The sequence below is a fragment of the Galleria mellonella genome, unplaced genomic scaffold (genome assembly GCF_026898425.1).
Source record: "Galleria mellonella isolate WM207_F2 unplaced genomic scaffold, CSIRO_AGI_GalMel_v1 utg33, whole genome shotgun sequence".
Taxonomy (NCBI): Eukaryota; Metazoa; Arthropoda; class Insecta; order Lepidoptera; family Pyralidae; genus Galleria; species Galleria mellonella.
Window position 1 is genome coordinate 13,952,183 of NW_026442079.1, and position 21,215 is coordinate 13,973,397.

At 33.9% G+C, this 21,215-nt stretch overlaps 2 protein-coding genes across 4 annotated transcripts; both read left to right on the forward strand.

Moving 5' to 3' along the window:
• Nucleotides 1-77: 77 nt before the first annotated feature.
• LOC113518749 (uncharacterized) lies at nucleotides 78-2,618 on the forward strand. 3 transcript variants are annotated; one of them, XM_026903721.3, is made up of 7 exons: nucleotides 80-252; nucleotides 423-515; nucleotides 616-703; nucleotides 835-954; nucleotides 1,136-1,251; nucleotides 1,810-1,945; nucleotides 2,439-2,618. In XM_026903721.3, exons 1-7 carry the CDS (start codon nucleotides 178-180, stop codon nucleotides 2,582-2,584), a joined length of 774 nt encoding a protein of 257 aa, XP_026759522.1. In that variant the 5' UTR covers nucleotides 80-177; the 3' UTR covers nucleotides 2,585-2,618. The 3 variants fall into 3 exon arrangements, with proteins under 3 accessions (XP_031767197.1, XP_026759522.1, XP_052752575.1); XM_052896615.1 differs by having other exon boundaries at nucleotides 243-314; XM_031911337.2 differs by lacking the exon at nucleotides 835-954 and having other exon boundaries at nucleotides 78-252.
• A 1,080-nt stretch (nucleotides 2,619-3,698) lies between these two features.
• LOC113518694 (large neutral amino acids transporter small subunit 1) lies at nucleotides 3,699-20,958 on the forward strand. The gene is made up of 10 exons (XM_052896634.1): nucleotides 3,699-4,167; nucleotides 6,770-6,872; nucleotides 12,825-12,940; nucleotides 14,328-14,453; nucleotides 15,860-15,959; nucleotides 16,192-16,360; nucleotides 17,027-17,227; nucleotides 17,618-17,767; nucleotides 19,379-19,550; nucleotides 20,084-20,958. Exons 1-10 carry the CDS (start codon nucleotides 3,963-3,965, stop codon nucleotides 20,143-20,145), a joined length of 1,404 nt encoding a protein of 467 aa, XP_052752594.1. The 5' UTR covers nucleotides 3,699-3,962; the 3' UTR covers nucleotides 20,146-20,958.
• Nucleotides 20,959-21,215: the final 257 nt, after the last annotated feature.

Here is a 21,215-nt window from a genome sequence, read left to right on the forward strand (position 1 = left end):
TACATTTTACATACAGCTATTAATTAATATTTTATAGCTTAAAAATATTACTATTTAATTGAAGTCATAAAACTGCACACATACCAATTAAAACTTCAGCATATACTACAGTTCTTGATAAACTGTAACTCTGTATGAGCTATGAGAAATTAGCTTTTCAACTACGTAGTTGTAAAAATGGGGTCTTGGTTAACCAATTATTTGATTCTGGTTTTAATGGTTGAATATGTTGTCTCAAAGATGGCGTCATTAGTAAGTTCGGCAATATAAACAAATAATGTAAAAAAATATTATCCACATTTATAATATTGATAGTGAGTCAGACAAATGAAAAAAATAGACCATATGTGATAAACAATATCTGAAATATTTGTTGTTGTAATGTAATACAAGTTATATGAAACTGCCATTTCTACTTGCAGCATCCTGTTTTAGTAGCTCGTTCGTCGCTGGACTGGATGCCAAGTAGAGTGAATTCTCTCTATTCTGATGTAGGAGCTTGGAGTGGCAAATTTGTAAGTTGTAGCACCTACTTTAATTTATTTTTATATTTTTTATATAGATTTAAATAAATAACATTAAATACTATTTAATAAAATAATATATTTGATACAGAGACCTGTAATGGATGAAATTGAATCTGATGAGGCATTAAGATTTTATCAATTTCTAAATTATTTAGACGGTGGAAGTTTTGGTACAGGTAAATAATTGTTTCACCTTTATTTTATTTTTTTATCTAAAACCAGAAAATTCTAAGAAAATTCTCATTTTTAGAGATTCCTTTAATTTAATATGTACATCTATGGTACTTTAAAAAATAAAACATTATAGGTCCTATTGACGAATTTGTCGAGGCTATGAATAGATTATCTAATTATATGAAACAACAAAATAGTAGAGAAACCCAAGCAAGAGGATTGCGAGAGCTCGAAGCAATAAATGGAGAAAAAGGTAATAGACATATTGCGATCGCTCATTTTTGTCTTTAGAATGTTAATTAAAAGCTATAAATATATAGTGATTCAAAAATAATATTACCTATTTTTAAGATAGCACGAAAATATATATTTATTGTTGAATAATCGATTTGTAAATGTAATGCAATTATTTAAAAATATACTTATCTTATTAGGAAATAGTATCAAGACAGTTTTGGAAGTTAGTACAGTAATTATGAGAAAAAAGAGAAAATTCTTTTGCACCGGTGAAGTCAAAGAACCTATTGTAAATAACAAAATAATATGTAAGGTAAGTTACATTCATTAAAAATTAATAATCACCGCCAATCACTTAAGGTCTAAGTAGAAGAATTAAGAAAAATGACTAATGATTATATTGGTATGTACAAAGTAAAAGAAAATATTAATGAGATTGTAACATAAATTTATTTATTTCTTGTTGCATTTGTATAATGAATAAAAGAGGTTATGTCCTTAATAATGAAATATAATTATTAATGGTATTAAAAATCACGTCTTGAAAATTACTATTATGTACAAAGGCAAAATTTTGTACATATACCTTTATATAAAACAAAATGTCTAGCACTACCATTATTTAGGACCTATTGTACCTACATACCACATTTCAAGCACACAAATTATTATTATTATTCATAAATATTTCTGTTTGTATTATATATTAATTTTCTAGGTATGCTTGATTTAAAAAAAATATCTGAGTATATTATGTTAGTTATCTATTATCATACATATTATTATATATCACAGCAGTATTGTATATACTCTAGTTTAGGACTAGATTATGCTGTGTACTCACAAAAGAAAATAATACTTTATTTTCTAGGATAGAATATTGTTGCCCATCGCTGGTACTTCTTGCCGTGATGCGATCATGTATTGGCATCCCGATCTTACAGAAGAACATTATTGTGTGGGGGCTTTGGAATCAAAAAGCCCAGTTCATATTATGGATATCGAAGGTATGCAGTTATACGATAAATTTTGGGATCTTTTAAGTAATATAAGTTTTCGCTGTGAATGTTATATATATATATATATATATATATATATATATATATATATATATATATATATATATATATATATATATATATAACGCGCACAAGGATTGTTAGTTTTATATCAAAACGAGCCCAGATTTTAGTTATTTTTAAACTAAAATCTACAATATCAGGAACATCGTCATTATGATGTAATATATATGACCTAAATAAAATGTTCAACGTTATTTGAAAATCTTACTATCTTCTGTTTTTCTTTGCATAACGAATGTTAATTGTCGTTAAAATCAATAAATGCTCTTATCGGTTAAAATTGGGCACGTAGACAATTTTTTTTTTACCACTGAGGTAGCAAACAAGCATACGGCCCGCATGATGGTGGGTATGCTAACCATCCAATACAATGCGGTCCAGTACATCTATATCTCTATCTATCTATATTTTAATACAGGTGAAATGTTCTGCAAAGGAGACGATTATTCTAAGCGAGAATATCTTCTAGCGTGTGAGTTTTATGAAGATCAAGAAGCACCAGTTGCTGATTTGCTTCAATATTATCCAGATCCGGACCCAGAAATTAGTCCAAAATTATTTTAAATATATTATAATAAAGAATTAACAAAAAAATTTAGATACTCATTATTATAACTAATATTTTCATTATTTTTTAGTTTTCTATTTATAAGTTACTAGGAGCCTATTCCGGCTTCGCACGGGTGGATATTTTTACAACATTTTATAAATGTGCCCGCCCCTACCTGCCCCTCTCCCGCACCGCTACAATGCCTGGTTAGCTAGCTATAATATATCTACGATTTAAAAAATTAAAAAAATGATCTACATAAATTCAAACAGTTTTGAAAACAATATGATTTATTTGGATAAGGATTAAACAGAAGTATGAATAAAATGGTGTAATTTTGGTCGGTTTTTCTAAATAATTTTGTTATCTACATCTGGTTTGCTACTTTTCTGATTATACCATTTTTCAAGCTATTTCAATAAAGAAATGTATTATAATTTAAAAATTAAGTAATAAAATGAGATTAACGATGATTTTAACTAGTTACTGTAATTATAATTTAATATAGATAAATATTGGACATTTTACTTGACATGTTACGCTTATTTATATAAATCGTGTTACTGTTCAGGTAGTCGTAAATTTGTAAAAGTGGATCGTTTTTATTTAGGTGTAAATATTTTTTACATATTAGTGTCAGAAATTGAAAAGTCCTTGAACGTTATTTACTAAAATTATATAAATTTATACAACAATAAGCTTTTAACAAAAAAGTCAATATTTGCTTTATATATGTAAGGCCTAAGACTCGATACAAATGAGATAGGAATAGATTTATTAGATTATTCGATTACCTATGAATGTTAAAATATATCTGATGTACAAAATAAAAATAAGAACGTTAATATTTAAAACTGGTATTAATTCAATTTGCTTAGTCTTTTTTCAATTATTACACAGGAAAAGCTACTTTTGAAAATGATAAGTTTTTATATTTTTATACTGTTCTATTCAATTCAATGGTACATTATCAAAAGAGTATAATATAAAATTAAAATAATAGTGCATAAAAAAATGAATATAAAATATCAAAAATATTAAATTCTTCGATTTTATTAAATCACAATCGATGAATGCTTAGTTGGTGATGGCGTTACGTCCCTACAGATCTAATAGCGCGAAAAAAATTCCAAGAAAGAAAAGCTCTAGCTTGGAAAGAGTGCACCTTCTATTTGTATTGTACTGTGGTGTTTGTCGAAATAACATTTTCTTTTTTTTATGTGAATCTTTTAATATTTTCACGATTAGTAATTTATACGTTTACTTAGTGTTAATTTAAAATGTAAAATATCCTATGATCAGAAAGTTTTATCTGTACGTTATCATAGCACGCTCGTAATTATTTTTAGTATTTAGTCAAAAGTTTAAAAGCCTTTTTAATATATTTTGAAAATGGGTGAAGAAAGGGTGAAAATGCGTAAACAGCTAGGTTTGTTAGAGGGTGTGGCTATAATTTTAGGCATAATATTCGGTAGCGGTATTTTTATTTCGCCTAAGGAAGTTATAGAAAAAACTGGTTCGGTTTGGGGAGCACTGTCGGTGTGGGCGGTATGTGGTATCCTGGCTACTCTTGGAGCATTATCTTACGCTGAATTAGGTAAGTAAAATACTCAGATTATGTACGCAACAAAATATAATTTATCTCTCCCTATTTTTAAAAACTAGACTGGCTGGTTTTAAAACAACTGCCTACCTTACACTTTTTTTGTTTTAAATCAGTAATTACGCAATATTTAAGTAAGTTTTTAAATTAATAACATACCTACATTTGTAAATATGTAAGTAATTTAATTATTCTGTTTTAAAAGTAAATATATAGTAGATATGATGCACATGACTAGTCTATCCCTGTACTCGAAAATTGGTTTACTTAGAATTATGGTTAGTGAATACCTTTACTACTTATACTGCATTATAGCATAATGTAGGTGATAGTAAAATAATAATATATATATATATATATATATATATATATATATATATATATATATATATATATATATATATATATATATATATATATATATATATAATTAATAATTTAACAAATTTTACAAAGTGCCAGTTGCAGTACTACAATGCACAGAAATTCTTTATTTTTTCATTTCAGTTACTTATCTACATACTGAATTTCATTAAACCTGATTCAGGTGTTTATAAAAACAAAGGAGGTGTTATTTCCATATTTTTTTTTATGTAACTCTGAATAGCCAACAAGCTGTCAACTTACATGATCAAAAGTGATATTTGTTATGGGGTAGATATAAACAGTACCCTGGGCATCGTAGAATACCCCGAAATGTCAGTGATATCCATCTATTAGTACAGTTGATGTGAATAATGACATCGATGTCATTAACTGTCATTGAAATTAATTGGAATTAATCAAGGAGGGTAGTCAGAGGAAAGGTAGTTTTAAAAGTTGGTTTTTCATAAATTTGATTTTAACGAGTAGTTCATCATGGACATAAACCATAAATGCACATTGCATTTATGGTTTATGTCCATGATGAACTAATCGTTAAAATGCAAAATCGTTAGTTGCAAAATGTTAATGGCTGACTATACCATTAATATTTTGCTATGGTTTGTACATCTATCCACCACTTACAGTAGAAAAAATTGAAGATAACTATTTTAGTCTGCATTTCTGACTGCAAATATATATACACTATAATGTTTTATTTACATTAGAAATTGAAGACAATATATATAGTTAGTTTATAGTCTATGTAAATATACCAAACTCTTATATAAGTATGTTATATAAAAATCCTCTAATGACATGCAAAAGTATTCAGCACAGTTTTGAATCACTTTCGCTCCTTTCACTATATATTTTACTATTTAAATTTTATCTGCTAATGACATTGTCAATTGTGGCACTGTTATTTGGACCGTCTCCTTAGTATTACCATTATTATCAACATTTTATTAAAATTATCAATAATTACATATTAAAGAAAAACTTAGTAATATATTTATTTGCCAAACATAAAGAGGATCCCATTCATTTCATCTTCAAGGTATAATAAGCATAACTTTAACTACATAAATTTCTATTTTCAAAGTTCCTGGGGTACAGTAGGTGAAGGGAATTCAATGCCAAAGGCATCTGTTCTTATATGCATCTCTTTTTCTTCTTCTGCATCATAAAATAAATCATTTAAACAGTATAGCATCCCATTATATATTCACCCCTGGTAAAATATTAATCGTTGATCCCACATAACATTACATAACATTTTATTTTTCTACCAAGAGTTACTATTTTTGTCAATATTCTCATATAAATTGATTAATGGATATCTAAGAGATGGAAAAGAGAGTTCTGGAGAAAGAGGTCTATGACTTAAGAGGAATTGCTCGGTCAATATACAGAAAAAGGCAATGGATGAAAAAAAATGGTGTTTAATAGTAGAGCTCTAGGTCAAAGGCTAAGCTGTCTTATAAATACTATGAACAATTACTTAATATTATAAATGTGAAAGTGGATCTGTTTGTTACTTTATAGCATGTTCATGGCTTAATCAATCGCTATGGAAGATGTACACATTACTATCATATTAGTATTATATGGGATGGAGGACATAGTCTACTGCGGTGTTTCCCAATGTGGGACCCATATCCTACAGGGGGGCAATTTGATAGTTAAGGGGGGGGGGGCAATTAAAAAATTGACTCGAAGCGATTTTAACCCTCTTGCTCTGAGCCATTTAAATTCAATGATAGGAGTGGATATCATGCCAAATTTTACAAAAAAAGTAAATAAAAAAAATGCTGTAAATATTTGTTAGGTAGATTTCGTTTGAAGTTATCAAAATATCAACTGGCAATGAGAGTTGTCAAGTAAACTTTGTCGGAAAAAATTATGTATGGGGGCATAAAAAATTTAGAAATGTTCATGCATGGGGCATGGCACAAAAAAGGTTGGGAAACACTGGGCTACTGTTTATCCTGCTCAGTGACAAGGAAATGAGTTATAAAAAAAAAGGAAAAAAAAAAGAAATATAAAGAATATAAAAAGAAAAATTTGAAATTAAAATAAAGGACTTTTGACTATACATACTGCATGGAACTTAAAGTTAAGATTATGTAAATTTATTAAATATACACTATACATAAAAAAATCTAATTATTTTTATGATAAATTTCTTATTATTTATAAATTAATTATATATTTTTTGTTTCATAAACAGGTACGACATTGGCGCAGAGCGGAGGCGATTACCACTATATAAACGAAGCCTATGGCGAATTACCAGCATTTTTGTACTTGTGGGATGCTAATCTAGTGTTTGTGTAAGTAATAAATAAATTTTAATGAATTAACTGCCGTTATTTTGTCGAAAAACCTCGACTAGTTCTAGGACCATTCTTAACCCTTAGTCATGAGTGGCGATTTCAGTATTAATTCTAATTGTTTCTAAAGGTAGTATTGATCTCTATATGCATATATTTTATGAACTTAAGAGACTGAAAATAACAGGAAACAGCGTTAAAAAAATACGGCTTACGTACGAGACGAGATGCAGTGACGCAAGCGTCCCTGAAAAAGATTTCCGGATGTAGTCGAAACTATTGTCGGAAATGGCAACATAGTAACTTCATAGAATTCCCGTCGTGTATGTATATGTGTAACATTGTTAAAAATATACTTAAGTTTAAAAAAAAAGAACTAGATGTTTAAAACTAGGTTCAGTATACATTACAGTTATCTCCCTTTAGGATTTTTTTTTTATACAACTTAGAATGGCAAACAAGCTGACGGTCCACCTGATGGAAAGTGGTAACCGTCGCCTATAGACATGTGCAGTGCCATTGACATAACAGAGTATACTGTTTCGCCCATGATACCCCCCATGCGATGCCATTCCTATGGAATGGCAATAGGATGGCAATATAGTTCAACACAATATACTTTTTATGTATATTTTAATATATGTTAACATTACAAATATTGTAAATTTGATTATTTTTTAATATTTTCTAGTAAATATTCCAATATTGAATGTTAGTCGTTCTCCGTGGCTTTGCTCGCTTGCGTTTAGTATATATGGTATCCAATGTATTAAGATATATCCTAACTTAATACAAATAGAATTGACTACAAATAAAAGAAGAGACAAAGGACCAATCTGGAGTACATGAATTACGCATAGACACTGATGGCTCCAAGACTTCAGGAGCCGTAGTCTTTTCTTTAGACCTTAATATAAACATATACATACCGCTTGGTGTACACAGCTCAATAGTCCAATGCGAATGTGTAGCAATAACCGAGGCTGCTGCAGCTGTACATAAGCTGGGAATAAATGGTATTGGCATTAGATTCTTCTCTGATAGCACAGCGGTACTAAAAGCACTACGAAACAACAAGACAAATAACAAATTAATAATCGAATGCCACCGGGCACTGGATAAGATATCTCACAATAATCGAGTTATCCTCCAGTGGATAAGAGGGCACAGTGAATCTTATGGTAACGATGCCGCAGACGAACTAGCTAGAAGAGGTTCAGGAACGAGGGTGTTAGACCCGTATTCACTTCTTCCTTTTCCTTTCTCGCAGTTTTGAACATGGATTCGTCAAAGATCTGCTGACATACAAAACCAAAGATGGACACAGGCTACTGATTGCAGACAATCAAAAATTGGTCGTGCCAACGTTGGGATATGGCGTGAATTTACTGGGTACAGAGGAATAACACCTGAGTCCTCAGGAATGGCAACGCATGGGGGTATCATGGGCGAAACAGTATACTCTGTTATGTCCATGGTACTGCTCATGTCTATAGGCGACGGTTACTACTTTCCATCAGGTGGGCCGTCAGTTTATTTGCCATTTTAAGTAGTATAAAAAAATCTTAAAACAATAATAGGGACAATAACGGGTCATTGTCCATTAAACAAACATTTATACACAATAAGAGCCACAGACAGCTCTCTATCTCGAGGCTGTTTAGACGCCAAAGAAACGGCGGCTCACGTAATCCTGGAATGTGAAACTATGGCCCTTCAGCATTTAGAAATCTTCGAAACGGTAAGGTCGCTCCTTGAGGCCTGTGAAGATCCCAGGAAGCTTCTGTGCTTCTGGGTGGAGCTGGGTTGCTTGTACTAGTCATGACTATACGCACAATGGCTCAAATGAGAGGAAATTAAATCACCTATAAGAATTCAGTCAGAGTATCTATCTATTTTATATAAAAAGACAAGAGGCTTTTTAATTTAATTAAAAGTGCATAAAGTTTACTAAAGAGTCGACACATATTCCTTGTTTATTGTTTACGGCGATAAAGGTATGACGAAACAATAATTTAGTTCGAGGCTACACAACACAACTACATCAAATTAATCTGAGAGAGTTTTTATTGGTGGCAGCACATTCTAGTTTAATTAAAGACATGTCGAGTGCTGCGACCATATGGAATGTATTCGTCTTCATTCCGCCCCGTCTAATTGAACTCCAATTACTGTGCGAGTCAATTTTGGACATGACGTACCGAAAAAGGGCCCGGTGTATTATTAATGTTACTTATAACTATAGGAATAAGGGCGAAGTAAAAGTGACACTCCCTTCCAACTCAATAATAATACGGCATTTACCACTGAGCCGTAGATTGAATTCCTTTAATCAGCGCGGTCGTGCGCATGCGCATCTATCGGAGAACATGTTTAATCGTAAACCGATAGATGGTGCTTTATGTCTTTTTTATTTGATCAATTTAAATACCAGTGTTGATGATTTGTTTACTTAGCAATCATAAAACATGTATGTGATTTCACAAAATTAAATTTATAGTGATAATTTACTATTGTACTATAAAGGAAGTTACTTATTTACTCTTAGTTTTAACTGATAACTAAGATGTTGATGATTATCATGTGGTCCCGGCATAGAATAAGACGCCTTCTACTTTCCCATGGGTGTCGTAAGAGGCGACAAAGGGAGGGCGAGGAGTGTCCTTCTTAATCCTTCTTTACATAATGGTGGAAATTTCCATCGTAACATTGAATGCCCAAAAATTATATAAAAGAACAAGTTCACTTTAAGATGATCGTTTCTGGATACCTTTTTAATGTCCATTGCAGGAAAAAAAAACATAGCTGTCAAATTTATATTTTTAACTATTTTTCCTTTAATTTTAAACATGAATTCTATCACCTTGATTTATTTCACCAATAAAAAAAATCATGCACAGAATGGTTAAAATATCTCCAAAGACTAACTGCAGTTGCCAATCCACCTGCCAAGCGTGTAAAACCCCCTTTATGCAGTAGACAGTTCAATGTTGTGATGATGATGATATATATTTTATGAAGTAGGAATGTTTTTTGGGGTTTGGAAAATGAACTTCCTATCATCAACATGATCATCATCTCGGCCTTTAATTGTCCACTGCTGAACATAAGCCTCTCTTCGGAGGTTTTGCCAGTAGTTGTCACGCTTGGCAGGTGGATTGGCAATCGCTGTTAGGCTTTGGAGATGTTTTAAGGTGGACGCTGTTGTTCATCTCTCGCCCTCCCTTAGTTGCCTTTTACGACATCCACGGGAAACGAAGTATTAATATATTAATGGCCTAATATTTACGTTGTAAGAACTACATTTTCTAGTTGAAAATTTATGTGCATGATTCAAGCTGCTCGATTGTCCTTATGTTTCTTTATACACTGTAATTAATAAACAGGAAAATGGATCAATAACCAATATAAGTAGGGGGGAAAGGGATTGTTTGTAATGGAGAGTGAGAATCCCATTGCTAGCAATATACCCAACTAGGTCGACCTCCTCGCGGTTCTCCCTGGAAACCATCATGGTTAATTCCTGATGAATTCATCATGATGGGCTAACTGGCCTGTTTTCATTCTCATCTATCACCCTTCACTGGTGCTCCGCTAGCGTATCCCGTTAGCGCAGGCGGGGTTACCATACCATTTTCACCCATCAAAAAAAAAAAAACTATTATAAGTAATTAACAAGAATAAATACAGGAATATATATTGCTAATTATATATATAAAGCCTACAAAATCAAAGGCAGCTAAACGCCATAAAATCGTAAAATGATTTAATCGTGGCTCCATCTAGTTTAATTAGTTAAATACGCTTTGGTGTATTCAGTTTACTAACAAATGCAGCTGGATCTCTAGCAAATTCAGTTCAAAAACCGACATTGGTATCAAATACAGTTACGTGCCAACCACTAAGAATCAAATATAGCTAAGAGTTATACCAGCCAAAGATTTGGATCTTGGATTTAGCTGTATTTGATTTTTTTTTGGAATGAATATATAAATAAATAAAAATTAAATAAATAATAAATTAATAAATAAACAATAAATAAATACGTATATCTATTTCTATTCATATTTCTTTCATATGAAGGATTGATTTATACTAATCCTTATTTTGTTACCCTATGCCGCTTTTATGGCTTTAAGCAACCTTCATCCATTCTTGTGGGCTTTTTTCAACATATAACAACTTTATACACTCCTCGCAAAAATTAAGGGAACATAAAAATTTTTGAAATTTTTGGGTGATTTTCAACAGGCTGTATTTCAGTGAAAAATAATCGTACAGGAAATTTAAAAAAAGGGTTTTGAAGCTTGAAAACTCTAGTTTTCAGATTTTTTGGTGAAAAAATTTTTTGAGCTCCGGTTTCCATGCAATTCTTAAACAAAGCTGAAAATATTTTTTTTCAAAATTTTCTAGGTTTTGTTTTTCACTCTATGGGCATGGAAAAATTTTTTCGAGCTACTCCATTGTATAGGTCTCTTAGCGTGTTTATTCAGCTTCAAAAACCGCTTTGGATGGCTCAATTACGACCATTTGTCTCCGAGATATCGAACTTTGAATGCAAAAGCATCCTTTTCCATTCAACTGCTAATATCTCTGGAACTACTGGTCGCACAGCAAGCGGGCGCCGAGTTTCTTTATCTGCATAAAATTTCCAATTAAGCACAGTCAAGAGTTAGTGAAGAAAAAAATTTTTTCCACCTCTAACATTGAATTGAAAAAAGTGGAAAAAAGTGACTTTTTCTCCTTTTTTGGTTACTTGGCTGTATCTTCGCTAATATGGGCGGGAAAGCTAAGGTTTGAGGAAAATTTTACAGTCTATTGTTCCTTAGAGAACCCCCTAAATCCCTGGAGCGATCGGTTCAACGGTTTTTCCCGGACCAATTGATTGAAATTTTGGAAAAAATAAGGGAACAAGGTTTTTGTCCCTTAAACTCACCCTAATCCATTCAAAAATCAATAATTTCATTTGTTTTTCACTTTTCTTAAAAATTTTCTTGATTTTTTTCGATTTTTTTTTGATAATGAATTTTTAAAAAACAAAAAAATGAGTAAAAAGTGAAAAACAAATGAAATTATTGATTTTTGAATGGATTAGGGTGAGTTTAAGGGACAAAAACCTTGTTCCCTTATTTTTTCCAAAATTTCAATCAATTGGTCCGGGAAAAACAGTTGAACCGATCGCTCCAGGGATTTAGGGGTTCTTTAAGGAACAATAGACTGTAAAATTTTCCTCAAACCTTAGCTTTCCCGCCCATATTAGCGAAGATACAGCCAAGTAACCAAAAAAGGAGAAAAAGTCACTTTTTTCCACTTTTTTCAATTCAATGTTAGAGGTGGGAAAAATTTTTTTCTTCACTAACTCTTGACTGTGCTTTATTGGAAATTTTATGCAGAAAAAGAAACTCGGCGCCCGCTTGCTGTGCGACCAGTAGTTCCAGAGATATTAGCAGTTGAATGGAAAGGGATGCTTTTGCATTCAAAGTTCGATATCTCGGAGACAAATGGTCGTAATTGAGCCATCCAAAGCGATTTTTGAAGCTGAATAAACACGCTAAGAGACCTATACAATGGAGTAGCTCGAAAAATTTTTTCCATGCCCATAGAGTAAAAAACGAAACCTAGAAAATTTAGAAAAAAATTATTTTCAGCTTTGTTTAAGAATTGCATGGAAACCGGAGCTCAAAAAATGTTTTCACTAAAAAATCTGAAAACTAGAGTTTTCAAGCTTCAAAACCCTTTTTTTAAATTTCCTGTACGATTATTTTTCACTGAAATACAGCCTGTTGAAAATCACCCAAAAATTTCAAAAATTTTTATGTTCCCTTAATTTTTGCGAGGAGTGTATATCGAATAAGCTTATGGTTTTATAAAAAAAAAAAAAACTAATTAAAATATGGTACAGAAAGCGGGCATCGCTATAAACTTAGTATAAATGATTATTTTTGTCCCCAGCCCAAGTACAAATGCAATAATGGCGCTGACATTTGCTAATAACATATTGGAGCCAATATTCCCGAATTGTCCAATTGATCCTATGTGCCGGAAGCTGATCGCGGCTGCTACTATATGTAAGTAAGAAGTAAATAAAACTATTTCATATAAAAAGTACTAAATATTTTATTCAACAGACCCAACAGTTTTATGTGAAGCGCCCTTTTTGTGCCATTCGCCATTTTGTGTCGTTCGCCATTTTGTGTCGTTCGCCATTTTGTATAATTTGCCCTTTTGTGTCATTCGCTCTTTTTGTGTAATTTGCAAATATGTGTCATCCGCTTGTTTTATGTTATTCGCAGCTTTGTGTCATTAGCTATTTTATTGAATTTCCATTTTGGGCCATTCGCCATTTTGTGTAATTCGCCGTTTTGTGTTCTTCGTCTATTTAATTTTAAATCATCAGCAAGACTTCTGGTCTTTCTTTGAGATGAAAATGAAATGGCAACCCTGCCTGCGCTCCTAGTATATGTTTGAATGGTACTAATAGGTGAGGGGTATCACGTGTTTGGACATATGCATGTGTCGATGCCTTACATTCTTTATTTCGGCTCATTGATATACAAATTATTTGATTGCTAACTTATTCTAGGTAACACAGTATTGTCGTATCGTCCTATCTGCCAATAAGCGGCATAATATCTTCATATATATACGGCTCGCGCGCTGGAATTTCGCCAGTCTTTATGAATAGCTGACGGTGAGAACACGTTCCCTGGTCGTCGACCGGCGTTCGTAATTAGTTACGTGCGTACGCGCGTCATGCTGTTTCAGTCAGCGATAGACGGCTCCGGGCATCCGTCGTCGCCAGCTTTATCAGTATATTTCATCACCTCTATGGTGAAATATATCACCAAAGACATATCATCATTGCCAGCATGTTTATCATCATTGTACCTAAAAGGTTAGTAATTGGACTTTGTACAATACGTGCTTTCTAATGACAGTTTTAAATTTATTAAAAGGTCGATCCAAAATGTCCTTTGTTGTCTTATTACATTATTTATTAATTGTTCGGATTGATACCTGCTGCTGATTTTCACCATCGTATAATCCGCCACAGACTAAAGTTCCATCCCAACCATCTGGATGAGTGGCGGTCCTCCATCATGCGTGTTTCAAGGCACTTTCTTCCATGCACAGCCACTCTCTGGATTCAACTTCCAGCAGCAGTATTTTCGAACCGATATGACATCATAACCTTCAAGAAAAGAGCATATTCCTTCTTAAAAGGCCGGCAGCACACCTACAATGCCTCTGGTGTTGCGGGTGATCATGTGCGGCGGTAGTCACTTACCATCAGGTGAGCCGCATGCTCTTTTGCCCTCTGTTAAAAAAAAAGTTTATTTGCCATTCCTGTATCTGTAACCATTTCTTAAACTAATCTAAGATGGCTAATAATATAACTAGATATAGAAAAAGTAATGAAATGAATCCGGTGTAACGCTTCACCTTTCTCTGCAGGCTTCCTCGCGTTCATCAACGCCTACGATGTGAAGTTCACGACGCGGGTGCAGAACGTGTTTATGTTCACCAAGATCTCCGCTCTCTTCGTCATCATCATAGCTGGCATTATGTGGATTGCTAGAGGTATGTTGATGATCTTTATTATTAATTATTCCTTTGTTTAAGTTTTTATTAATTTTAATTTAAAAGCATCACACAATTTTTTTTATTATACACGGTGTAAAGGACAGGTTGGCCAAAACGAAAACAGCTGATTCAAATGAATGGTCTAAATCAGATGGCACATTATTTCCCCACCGGAAATGCATCACAGCTATATAGTTAACGATTCTTAGTTTTGACGCCGCGCAATGTATTTTGAAATTTTACGATCCGCACTACGCATAGTACGTTGGTCAGTGTCGCTTCTTCGTAGGCAGTTCTCGTACCCAGCTTATTCCACGCGTCGCGGTAGTATTTTAATACGTGTATTACATTGCTGTTTTTTGGTATTTCATAGTATTTTACTATAAAATATTAGTTCTTTATATTATGACATAATAAATGACATGATTTTAAATGTTAAAACATTCCGAATGTTTGCAAAGAATTTCCACTGTTTTTCGGTTCAGAATAATAGTCTGAATTCACTGTTTCAGTTTTTGCCAATCTCTTACACCCTGTATACAAGGAGGAATAAAAAAAATTTCTTTTCTTAAGACAATGACCATAATTATTTAAAAAGTGATTTGTTAACGAACTCAAATGTAAATCATGCAATAAGATTCTTTTTTTTTTATTTAGCTGTGTTATTGTCTAAAATCGTAGTGAGTGGCAAGAGCTCCACCGACAAGAGCGCAGCTCTTAAATGGATAGATAGATTGTCTAAGAATCCGAGGGACAGGACTTCTTAGTAAATAGGGTCTAACTGACCCTATCAAATCACCCTGCGTACAATTCCCCTTGGAGACCATAGTGATTATTTATTGTGGAACTCGTCATGATGGGCCAACTGACCTGCTTTACTGGGGGGAAAGGGATTGTTAATACACCTTACCAGGTTGACCTTCACGCGGTCCCCCCTAGAAACCATAGTGGTTAATTCTTGTTCAATTGGTCACTATGGGCCAACTGACTTGCCTTTATCCTCACCTGTCACTTTTCACTGGTGCCCCGCCAGCGTACACCAATTGCGTGGGTGGGGTATACCGTATAGAGGTCGACCTGTTAGGGTATATTGCTAGAAATGGGGCTATTAGAACCCATTTGTAACAACCCTTCCCCTGGTGCCCCGCCTCTATATACCGTTAGTGCAGGTGGAGTTATCATTTCGTTATCACATCGATGCTATAGTAATTTTAGAATGAACTATGGAGTTTGAATACGTAAAATTTTTGGCATAAAAAAATATAGATAAATAAATAAACATTTCACGATTCCCAAATGCAGGATTAACATTATAAACATGTTTGTATTTATTTTTTTTTATTTTTTAATACCTGATTTTATATAGATCAGTCAAGGTCAGTGACCTGTGGTATTGTTAATAGGTGGTGTGGAGTACTTCGAAGACGGCTGGGCGGGCACCAAGACGTCCGTGAGCGACTGGTCCATCGCCTTCTATTCTGGAATATTCTCGTATTCAGGCTGGTAAGTCAATTGTTATTTTTTTATATTATACTTACTAATATTATAAAAATATATATAGCCCCTTAACGGTTTAACTTAGATTGTATAGATGGAGCCTGGTGCCTTGAAAACTTGTGAATTCTTATAACGAGGATTGGTAACGCCTTACCATCGTATTTCTAAGGTATCTCTCAAAAGACACTTCACGTATACGTGCAAATGAAGACATTCCCTTATATTAAAGAAATTGCAGGAATTACTTGAACTTCATGACCGAGGAGCTGAAGGATCCTTTCGTGAATCTACCACGCGCCATCTACCTCTCGCTGCCGCTGGTGACGGCGATATACTTGCTAGCTAACGTCTCGTACCTGGCTGTGCTCGGGCCCATCGGGGTACGCGCCACAGAAGCTATTGCCGTGGTAAGTATTTTAATAAAAAAAAAAAATACAATTTTCCATACTTGACAGTTCACTGGAGGGAGACTTTGTATGAAAGTCGTTTGCTTGGGTACCTCTGTCCCATTCGTGTTTCTACCGTGAAGCAATTGTTTGCATGGCTGTTTCAATTTGAAGGGAGGGACGTGGCAGTGAATATACAAGGTACAGCGGTATAATATCTTAGTCCTCAGGTTTGGCAACGCATGGGGAGTGTCATGGGCGAAATAATATACTCTGTTATGTTCATAGTACTGTTCATGTCTTATCACTTTCAATCAGGTGGGCTGTCAGCTTGTTTGCCATTCTAAGTTGCATAAAGAAAATAATTAGATCCAACTATACTGTGACTGTGACTGATTGTGCAAATCAAAAACTTGCACACTTGAACACTTTAATTGCTGAGAACTCATCAGGAGAGCTTAGTGGGCAATTTTGCCCGCTGAGTTCTCAACAGTTTGAGCGTTAATTTATTGAATATTTAGATTGATCTCTGATTTCATTTAAAAAGTGTTTCTGAGATATTTTTTTAACCATTTCATTGTTCATGTTTACCTATAATTCCTCACTGGTGTCACGCCAGTGTATACTGATAATGTAGGCGGGGTTACCATTCCATTATCACCTATTAAAAAAAATGTATGTTTCCAGGACTTCGCAGTATCAGCTCTAGGCTTCTTAAAATGGGCAATGCCGACGCTGGTCGCGATCGCCGTGGTCGGTGGACTGTCGGTCCACATAATGGCGTCGTCGCGGATGTGTTTCGCCGGCGCTCGCAACGGCCATATGCCGGAATTGCTTGCGCATATCAATGTCAAGTGCATGTCACCATTGCCTTCGCTGGTGTTCCACGTGAGTACATAGATGGACGATAATTTTTTTAATGTTTGTTACATCATAACTTCGCCACTTTTAAACCGATTTGAATTTGAATCTGAATAGATATATATAAACAACACAAAAATAACACCTGAGTCCTCAGGAATGGCAACGCATGGGGTGTATCATGGGCGAAACGGTATACTCTGTTATGTACATGTTACTGCTCATGTCTATAGGCGACGGTTACCACTTTCCTACAGGTGGGCCGTCAGCTTGTTTGCCATTCTAAGTTGCATAAAAAGAATTATATATATACAAACTCGAGTCCGTAGTTTAGTTTTAATAAAAATAACTGGGTTTATTACAATTGAAGTCAGTTTTTGAAAAACAATTTTAGTTATACATACAATTGTTACGCAGATGGTGATGTCCGTGATAATGCTGATACCTGACAACTTGACCTCACTGATCACCTACTGCACGGTGGTAGAGTCATTCTTCACCACGCTGAGCTGCAGCGCGGTACTCTGGCTGCGCTACAAGAAACCGCAACTTCCCAGGCCTATTAAGGTACTGTGACCAATAGAATGCCAGTCATATAAATGTACCGTTATCAATATTAAAAACGAGCGACGACAACTCAGTCGGAGAAAAGCATCGTGGTTAGTTCCAATTAATCACAAAGGCCTTCCTTATCCGTGGGTATCGTGAGAGGAGAAAGGAGGACGAGGGATGGGCAGCAGCGTTCCTCTTAAAACATTTACAAAGTCTAACTGCGTTTGTTAACCCGCCTGCCAAGCCTGGCAACTACCGGCAAAACCAGTGAGAGATGATGAAAAAGCAGGTCAATTAGCCCATCGTGATGAACACATCTAGAACTGTCATTGTGATAGTTTCTGGAAACCAAACCAGCGTATACCGTTAGCGAAGCGGGATACCATTCCATTATCATCCATTAAATAAAACAATCTTCCCCTCCTTGGGACTGTTTTGTATATACAGTATTCAGGTATTCAGGTTGCAGCTGAAAATCAGTGCTTTGCTTTTAAGCAAAAGTATCACTGAGCTGTAGCCTTTTTGGGTCACTGCGACACACTTGGTGAAAACATATCTCCAATATTCATTTTATGTTTTATATGTTGTTTTATATTTGAAAAAATGTAAATAATCAAATTGTATCATTTTATTCATTAATTTACGTGTGTTAAATGGCTCAAATAAAGTGTTTATCTATCTATCTATCTATCTATCAGTATGTATTTAAGAAAAATGGTTGTAAATACATACATACATATTATAAAGAGTGTTAGCAAAAAGGCATGTTAGCAAAAATTTAAACAGTGAATTCAAACTATTATTCTGAAGTGAAAACCATTGGAAATTTATTAAGGAAAAATACAAATATTTTTTTCCTGTTTTCATTTAAAATCGAGTATTCTATCATATTATGTCATAATATAAAGAAATAATATTTTATAATAAAATACTATGAAATACCAAAAAACAGCAATGTAATGCATGTATTAAAATACTACCGCGACGCGTGGAATAAGCTGGGTACCAAAACTGCCTACGAAGAAGCGACACTGACCGCGCCATACCTATGTATTATGTGTCGTGCGGATCGTAAAATTTCAAATACATTGCGCGGCGTCAAAACTAAGAATCGTTAATTATATGGCTGTGGTGCGTTTCCGGTGGGGAAATAATGTGCCATCTGATTCAGACCATTCATATGAATCAGCTGTTTTCGTTTTGGCCAAGCTGTTCCTTTCACCCTGTATAGGTCTAGATTTATTTAGTTCTGGACTAGACTGCGTTGTGTGATATATCCAATGGTGTTTATTGAGGGGAAGGGATCGTTAGTAATGCGAACTACCAGTCCTATTGCTAGCATTATACCTTGTCAGATCGACCTCCACATGGTTCTCTCTGGAAACCATCGTGCTGAATTACAGGTGTACGCATCACGTTGGGTTAACTGATCTGTCTTCTCATCCTCACCTATCCATTCCCCACTGATGCCCCGCCAGCGTATACCGTTAGCATAGGCGGGGTTACCATTCCATTATCATCCATAAAAAAAGAAAAATGGTATTTATTTTGTGATTTTACTCACTCCCTTTCCCTCACGATTACAATTTCCATTACTAATTATCCCCTTCTTCCATTTATCACCAGGTCCAGCTGTGGATGCCCACAGTGTTCGTGACGGTGTGCACCGTACTGCTGGTGGTGCCAATACTGAGTGAGCCGGTGGCGGTGGGAGCTGGCGCGACGATGACCCTCGCCGGAGTGCCTGTTTACTATGCCCTTGTCTGGTCCAAGCCGAAATCCGTTGGAGCTATATCAGGTATGTCTCTATGGACCATAACCTTCTTGTAGTGGTCAACTCTCACTACCAGGATATGAATCAATGGTGACTTTTTTAGAATGGCAAACAAACTGACGGTCCACCTGATGGAAAGTGGTAACCGTCGCCTATAGACATGAGCAGTACCGTGGACATAACAGAGTATACTGTTTCGCCCATGATACCCCCCATGCGTTGCCATTCCTGAGGACTCAGGTGTTATTCCTCTGTACAACCTGTAAATTCACGCCATATCCCACCCTTCAAACCGAAACACAGCCATGCAAACACAACTGCTTCACGGTAGAAACACGAATGGGACAGAGGTAGCCAAGCAAACGACTTTTGTACAAAGTCTCCCTCTGGTTGTTATGTATTGAGCTTTTTTAACGCACTGTAACATTTTTTATTTTTTCCCTATAAGCAACTTTTCCCAATAATTTTTTTTTATTGAAATTTGTTCAAATGAGTTGCTTATATAGAGTGTTCATGGTACTGAACCTCATGGAAAAACCCTTCTTTATTTGTTGCAGTTAAGATCACACATGCCTTCCAAAAGCTGTTCCTAACGGCGGTGGAGGAAGCGGAGGACTAAAATTATCAGAGTCTCAGTGGAAAAACAAGAAGAATCTATAATTTTGAATCTCTTCTCCCATAACGGTTTTGTATAACTCGAAAAATTATTTTTTATATGTTGATTGAAGTAGATATATTGAAAAATTAAGGCTCTGAGCGCTTGTTTGTAAAAAATGCGCAAAATATGCCCCGTACGCATAACACAGTAATAATTTTTAGGTGCTGCGGTTTCATGCGCATGCTTAGAAAGTTATATTAAATTTCGTACAATATATACTAAAATTTGGCAACGTCTGTATCATAAACGTCACCCCAGTCTCTGAATGGGGTAAGCAGATATAATTAAATGAATTATATTTGTTTTTCAAATCATTTGGAAATGGAAATTTTGGAATGTTTAGCTATTAAGAAAAAAAAATTGTATATTTTAATATAAAATTAATATTTGATTATTATTATTTATATTTAATTCAAAATTTGTTTTTTTTTTTTTTAAAGATATTGATACATACATACAGGCGTTACTAAATTTCAGTATAAACTTGCTTAATAAGGGTGCAATTTTCTACTTTTATATATTTAGTATTAAAATAAATATATACTCGTGTAGTTCTACTAAATAATGGAGTGTTTTTTAGATTTTCTAATACACATAAACACATAAAAGATGCACTTGTTATAAGACACTTCCTCCATTATAAAAGTCGGTTAAAAAGGTAATTGTTTAGTACCAGTGAAGAAAAATAAGACTAGTTATGGTCTCTAGTAGATTGATCACAATTAGTGTAACATATTCAATGTCCAGTGAGGTACGTACTGCATTTATCATTATCTAATTCTTTTTTTATATATATATATATATAGAGATATATATATATATATATATATATATATATATATATATATATATATTATACAACTCGTGTTTATACAATTCGTGTTAAAAGCCCCCACAAGTGTTAATAATAAAAAAAAAACAAAATTGAAATAGCATTTTTGTTTTCGAAGAATCTTAGAAAGCAGAATATATATATATATATATATATATATATATATATATATATATATATATATATATATATATATATA

Coding starts and splice junctions, on each gene's coding strand:
- LOC113518749 (XM_026903721.3), top strand. CDS start 178: ATGGGGTCTTGGTTAACCAATTATTTGATTCTGGTTTTAATGGTTGAA. Junction 253..422: donor TCTCAAAGATGGCGTCATTA/GTAAGTTCGGCA, acceptor TTCTACTTGCAG/CATCCTGTTTTAGTAGCTCG. Junction 704..834: donor CGGTGGAAGTTTTGGTACAG/GTAAATAATTGT, acceptor AAAACATTATAG/GTCCTATTGACGAATTTGTC.
- LOC113518694 (XM_052896634.1), top strand. CDS start 3,963: ATGGGTGAAGAAAGGGTGAAAATGCGTAAACAGCTAGGTTTGTTAGAG. Junction 14,454..15,859: donor CATTATGTGGATTGCTAGAG/GTATGTTGATGA, acceptor TATTGTTAATAG/GTGGTGTGGAGTACTTCGAA. Junction 19,551..20,083: donor ATCCGTTGGAGCTATATCAG/GTATGTCTCTAT, acceptor TATTTGTTGCAG/TTAAGATCACACATGCCTTC.